Source organism: Nicotiana sylvestris, chromosome 5 (genome assembly GCF_000393655.2).
Source record: "Nicotiana sylvestris chromosome 5, ASM39365v2, whole genome shotgun sequence".
NCBI classification, from domain to species: Eukaryota; Viridiplantae; Streptophyta; class Magnoliopsida; order Solanales; family Solanaceae; genus Nicotiana; species Nicotiana sylvestris.
In genome coordinates this window covers 29984655-29991875 of record NC_091061.1, presented here as the reverse complement: position 1 = coordinate 29991875, position 7221 = coordinate 29984655, and the positions used below count along the sequence as shown (strand labels likewise).

Below are 7221 nucleotides of genomic sequence, written 5' to 3'. Positions count from 1 at the left end.
GGGTGCGATTGACTGATTGGTTGACGAGTGAGAAAAAAAAATTCCAAGATTTTTCCTCAACAAATCTGATTCTGACCATAAAAATATCATGTGCTTCCCTAAAGGGGTGCGATTGACTGATTGGTTGACGAGTGAGAAAAAAAAATTCCAAGATTTTTCCTCAACAAATCTGATTCTGACCATAAAAATATCATGTGCTTCCCTAGGTTAGTTCTTTTTTAATAAGAAGAAAGGGGAAACGCCGTTGCCAGGGATCGAACCCGGGTCACCCGGGTGACAAGCGGGAATACTCACCACTATACTACAACGTCTTGCTTGTGCTTAGATTGGTGATAGACAAAACTTATAAACTTATGAAGTACCAAAAAAGGAAAAACTACTAGATAAAAAAACACAATACACCAATTTGTATTCACAATCTTTTCTTCTTTTCGGGTACTTCACTACTAGCGAAGCATGGAAGTTAGTGACCGGAAAATAGTTTCTTCGCAGGGAATGGTGATGCCCATGTCGTGATCAAATCCAAATTCTTCTTCAGCGCATTGGAGGAGGCACTGAAACTCAGGGTGAGTCAAGAAAGAAATTGGTACGATGTATCGAGTTCGGTTCTCTCCGACGTATACTGCAAAATGTCCTTTTGGTACGTCAATGGAAAGTCCATATTCTTCATCATAATAATCCTGCTTCTTACCCAAACTCAAACACCTTTTCATAATTTGTTTCAACATTGTGGCTTGTGGTAGCTTGTTTAATTTTCTAATGGCCATTTTTTTAATATATTTTCTCGAAGAAATCTAAAGAAGGTGGAGAGCTTTAGGAAGAAGAAGAAATACTAATAGTACTTATTCTTTGTGTTTGAGGGAAAGAGATGCTACTAAAGAAGTAGTGTTGTTTGGGGTTAGAGGGATATGAAGTGAAACTATTTATAGAGGAAAACCACATCTTTTTTAATCCCTTGTGTGTGTTGAAGTTTGGCAAAATGCCAAAGTCCCACATTGGTTGGGAGTTAAGTTTGGAGGGGATTTTTCCCCTATAAAAGAAGGCCTAATGTTTAGGATTGAGACACACCTCTCATTTGCCTTCTCATCTGTTTAAGGCATTTGTATCTTCTCTCTTTAGTATTATTTCACTTGTATTTTTGGAGTGGAATAAAATATTGGTTGTGTCCGAGGAGTAGGCAAAATTAGCCGAACCTCGTAAATTCTGGTGTTTCCTTTATTGTTGTTTTATTGTCTTATTTATTATTTGGTGGCTGTCATAATTTTTGGTATAGTAGTTGTGACTTATTCACACTATATACATTTGGCTTCCGCAACAATTGGTATCAGAGCCAAGGTACTGTCTAAGTATGCTCTGTGGTTGCAGCATAGTCTGATCTTCCACATCAGAAAAGATTTATCTTGGTAACTGAGTCAAGGTTCTGTCTGAGTATGCTCTGTAGTTGCAGCTTAGTCTGATCTTCTACATCAGAAAGGAAATAATCTTGATTTGTGTCGTCAGCTATTAAATAATATTTGTGTCAAATATGGGGGACAATAAACAAGAAGAATCTACATCAAGTGTCAACAATACGTCATCATTGGCATCTTCGCTTATGACAAGAATTGTGTCAAATGCGAAATTTGCGGTAGAAATTTTTGACGGGTCCGGACATTTTGGGATGTGGCAAGGCGAGGTTCTAGATGTCCTTTTTCAACAAGGGCTAGATCTGGCCATTGAAGAAAAGAAACCAGATGTTATTGGAGAAGAAGATTGGAGAATTATCAACCGTGTTGCTTGCGGTACCATTCGATCCTACCTTGCTAGAGAGCAGAAATATCCATACACAAAGGAAACTTCTGCAAATAAATTATGGAAAGCACTGGAGGATAAATTTTTGAAGAAAAACAGTCAAAATAAATTGTACATGAAGAAGAGACTGTTTCACTTCACCTATGTTCCTGGTACCACGATGAATGAACATATCACCAGTTTCAATAAGTTGGTCACAGATTTGCAAAATATGGATACAACTTATGATGATGGTGACTTGGCCTTAATGTTGTTGGCGTCACTTCCTGATGAGTACGAGCACCTTGAAACTACTCTACTCCATGGAAATGACGAAATTTCTCTCAGAGAAGTTTGTTCAGCTTTGTACAGCTATGAACAAAGAAAGCGAGAAAAACAGAAGGGCGGAGAAGGAGAAGCACTGTTTGTGAGGGGTCGTCCTCAAAATCAAACGAGGACAAAGAAGGGAAGATCCAAGTCAAGATCCAGACCCAGCAAAGATGAATGTGCCTTTTGTCGAGAAAAAGGGCACTGGAAGAAAGACTGTCCGAAGTTGAAGAATAAGGCCAAACATAACAATGGAAAGGCTATTATGGATTCAAATGTAGCTGATTGTGATGATTCAGACTTCTCATTAGTTACAACAGAGTCATCAACATCATCAGACATATGGTTGATGGACTCGGCTTGTAGCTATCATATGTGTCCCAACAGGGACTGGTTCGTGGAATTTCAAGAAGGAGAATATGGAGTCATCCACACAGCGGATAACAGCCCTCTTACCTCATATGGCATTGGTTCAATACGATTAAGGAACCATGATGGAATGATCAGAACATTGATAGATGTTCGATATGTACCGGATTTGAAGAAGAATCTCATCTCTGTGGGAGCCCTAGAATCAAAAGGGTTCAAAATCATTGCAGAAAATGGAGTGATGAGAGTATGCTCCGGTGCACTAGTGGTAATGAAGGCTAATCGGAAGAATAATAATATGTATCGCTATCGTGGCAGTACAGTTATTGGGACAGCGACAGTAACATCCAGTGACGACAAAGAGGCAGAAGCAACCAAGCTATGGCACATGCGCTTGGGACATGCTGGAGGAAAATCCTTGAAAACTCTATCAGATCAAGGATTGTTAAAAGGAGTAAAGGCTTGCAACTTGGAGTTTTGTGAGCATTGTGTTAAAGGGAAACAGACAAGGGTTAAATTTGGTACAGCGATCCATAATACTAAAGGCATTTTGGATTATGTACACTCTGATGTTTGGGGTCCTTCCAAAACACCTTCATTGGGTGGGAAGCACTATTTTGTAACCTTTGTTGATGATTTTTCCCGAAGAGTATGGGTGTATACAATGAAGAGCAAAGATGAAGTGTTGGGAATTTTTCTCAAATGGAAGACGATGGTGGAGAATCAGACAGGCAGGAGAATCAAGTGTATTCGCACAGACAATGGAGGTGAATACAAAAATGATCATTTCAATAAGGTCTGTGAAAATGATGGCATCATCCGACACTTCACTGTTAGACATACACCACAACAGAATGGAGTGGCAGAACGTATGAACCGGACCTTGCTGGAGAAGGTACGGTGTATGTTGTCCAATGCTGGCTTGGGCAAAGAATTTTGGGCTGAGGCAATTACATATGCATGCCACCTCATTAATCGTCTACCATCTGCTGCTATTGATGGCAAAACACCATTTGAAAAATGGTACGGAAAACCTGCTGTAGATTATAACTCTTTGCACGTGTTTGGCTCAACTGCATATTATCATGTGACGGAGTCAAAATTGGATCCAAGGGCAAAGAAGGCTATTTTTATGGGAATTACTTCTGGAGTCAAAGGATATCGCTTATGGTGTCCTATGACAAAGAAAGTAATATTCAGCAGAGATGTTACCTTTGATGAATTTGCTATGGTAAATAAGGTAACAGAAGATACCAAACAAAATGAAGGTGCTTCTAAGCAGGTGGAGTTTGAGGGAAAATTTATTTTTCCTACACAAGAAGCAGAGGAGGAAACAAATGAAGATTACCCTCTGGAAGGAGAGCCAGTAGAGGAGATTCCAACTCAGGAATCTCAACAACAACTTGAATCAATAGCAACCAGCAGGCCAAAAAGAACAATAACGAAACTTGTTCGTCTCATAGAGACGGTTGCTTGTGCAACCTCAATTGTAGCTGATGATGTTCCTACTACTTATAAAGACGCTGTCCAAAGTTCAGAAGAAGATAAGTGGAGGATTGCCATGAATGATGAAATACAGTCCCTTCATCAGAATCATACATGGAGATTGGCCAATCTCCCGAAGGGAAAGAAAGCAATTGGGTGCAAATGGGTATTTGCAAAGAAAGAAGGATTTCCTAACCAATTAGATGTTCGCTACAAAGCAAGATTGGTGGCCAAAGGATATGCTCAAAAGGAGGGAATTGATTACAATGAAGTGTTTTCTCCAGTTGTAAAACATTCCTCCATTAGAATTATGTTGGCTTTGGTAGCACAATTGGATTTGGAACTAGTTCAGATGGATGTAAAAACTGCGTTTTTACATGGAAACTTGGAGGAGGAAATCTACATGACTCAGCCAGAAGGATTCAAAGTTGCTGGAAAAGAAAATATGGTGTGCAAACTTGAAAAATCGTTGTACGGATTGAAACAATCTTCTAGACAATGGTACAAGCGATTTGACGAGTTTATGTTGCGGCAAGGGTACAAGAGAAGCAAATACGATCATTGTGTGTATTTGCACAAGCTTAAAGATGGTTCCTTTGTATATCTTCTCCTATATGTTGATGATATGTTGATAGCTTCCAAGAATTTGGAAGAAATTGATAAGTTGAAGATTCAACTGAAGAAGGAGTTCGAGATGAAGGATTTGGGTGAGGCAAAGAAAATTCTTGGCATGGAGATAATTAGAGATAGACGTTCAAAGAAACTCTGTTTATCTCAAAAGGAATATTTGAAGAGAGTACTTCAACGTTTTGGCATAGATGACAAGACTAAGCCAGTTAGTACTCCACTTGCTTCCCATTTTAAGCTAAGTACTACTATGTCGCCAATGGATGAAGCTGAACGAGAGTATATGTCAAAGGTACCATACGCAAATGTTGTTGGTAGCTTGATGTATGCAATGGTTTGCACAAGGCCTGACATTTCACAAGCTGTTGGAGTTATTAGCAGATATATGCACAATCCAGGGAAGGAGCATTGGCAAGCTGTGAAGTGGATTCTACGGTATATTCATAATACTGTAGATGTCGGGTTAGTTTTTGAGCAGGAAGACAATCAGTCTGTAGTTGGATATTGTGACTCAGATTTTGCGGGTGATATGGACAAACGAAGATCAACTACTGGTTATGTGTTTACTTTTGCAAAGGCACCAGTTAGTTGGAAGTCTACTTTGCAGTCAACAGTTGCTTTGTCTACAACAGAGGCAGAGTACATGGCTATTACAGATGCTGTGAAAGAGGCAATTTGGCTTCAAGGATTGCTAAAGGAGCTTGGTGTTGAACAAAAAGGTATCACAATTTTTTGTGATAGTCAAAGTGCTATTCAATTAGCGAAGAACCAAGTTTATCATGCAAGGACGAAGCACATTGATGTTCGGTATCATTTCGTACGAGAAATCATAGAAGAAGGTGGAGTCACGGTGAAGAAAATTCATACTACAGAGAATCCTGCTGATATGCTGACAAAGGTGGTGACTGCGGTCAAGTTTCAACATTGTTTGGATTTGATCAACATTGTTGAACACTGAAGATTGAAGATGAAGACACAACCAAAATTTGTTATTGAGAGAGAATTGAAAATGTGGAATTTTGCCAAGGTGGAGATTTGTTGAAGTTTGGCAAAATGCCAAAGTCCCACATTGGTTGGGAGTTAAGTTTGGAGGGGATTTTTCCCCTATAAAAGAAGGCCTAATGTTTAGGATTGAGACACACCTCTCATTTGCCTTCTCATCTGTTTAAGGCATTTGTATCTTCTCTCTTTAGTATTATTTCACTTGTATTTTTGGAGTGGAATAAAATATTGGTTGTGTCCGAGGAGTAGGCAAAATTAGCCGAACCTCGTAAATTCTGGTGTTTCCTTTATTGTTGTTTTATTGTCTTATTTATTATTTGGTGGCTGTCATAATTTTTGGTATAGTAGTTGTGACTTATTCACACTATATACATTTGGCTTCCGCAACAGTGTGATTATTCTGTGTCCTACCACAACAAGAAAATGAAGGAGTTTTCAAGGGATTAGAATCTGTGAAAACTTGTACTAACACAATTTATAAATCACTAAGTTCTAGACAGCTGATGCTGTATCTCATTCTAGATTGTTTTTATCAAAAACAACTATTTTGGGTTAAGAGTAGTCATAGGCAAATGGATAATTCTAAGTGGAGTTGAAAGATTCAGTGAACAAGTTCATTAATTAAACCGTATTTCTCGATGAATGGAAGGAATTGTACGACTAAAACTAGATAAGCACATTTATTCCGTAGATTTCGTACTGTCCAATAAAATTTCTTTGAGCATTCCATTTATATTTTTGAAGAAACCAACGTATTTTTAAACGAGAAAAACAATATTATATCTATATAATATTAGACAACCAACACATTGATACTTGAATGATACTTATAATATTTTAACCAACAACAGGTTGTTCGAAAGATATGATGCTGTATACAAGAAATTACCAGTCAATTAGCATTATTTGACTCTCTTTTTTCACTCAATTAAAGATTATCATCAATAAACATCAATGAACGAGTTTGTATTCACAGAGGTAATGAGTACAAAAATAATATAAGGTTTAATTGAAGCAGGGGAAAACGTAACTGTAGACTTCTAACATGTAAACAAAAATCTCAAAAATAAAAGTTTCCTTATTCCAAAACCCAATTCCACTGACTCCATGAGGTTCCCTGTTGAATATTTTTTGGACGGTCAGTTTTGCGATATCTTCCCCAAAATATTTGTAGTCTGAGATATCATTAGTAATTAACTTCCCCGTATCTAAGTCATAACAACATAAAGATTCCTTGTCCTGCCTCACAAAGAACAATATAGAATTGTCAGGGAAAGTAGAAAATGTCATTAGCTCTTTATGATTCGGTTTCAAGAATCGCAGCTTGATAATCCGATTTCTTTCAGCCCATTTCAACTTTCTGCAATCATCTAACACCAAGACATGGAGCTCATCCTTTACTGGTTGAGCGAATGAGAGCCGGCCATTCCAATCCAAGAGATTAGTGTTGCTACAACTATCAATTAGATTAAAAAAGTGCCCCTACACATGCTAAAAAAACTAATTAAAAGAGTAAGAGAAGAAACCACCACCTCTAGAGAAAGTAGTATGACCTATGTTGGTCTCATTAACCATATCCAAAACATCAACTTCAATGTAAAGATCATCATCCTCCGTTTCAACGTACCAAATGCAATAAGC

General features: G+C 38.1%; 1 protein-coding gene across 1 annotated transcript; it reads right to left on the bottom strand.

The window, feature by feature from the left end:
* Positions 1-446: 446 nt before the first annotated feature.
* Positions 447-767, bottom strand: LOC104212147 (protein SMALL AUXIN UP-REGULATED RNA 51-like). The gene has a single exon (XM_009761340.1). It carries the CDS (start codon positions 765-767, stop codon positions 447-449), a length of 321 nt encoding a protein of 106 aa, XP_009759642.1.
* Between the last annotated feature and the right edge of the window lie 6454 nt (positions 768-7221).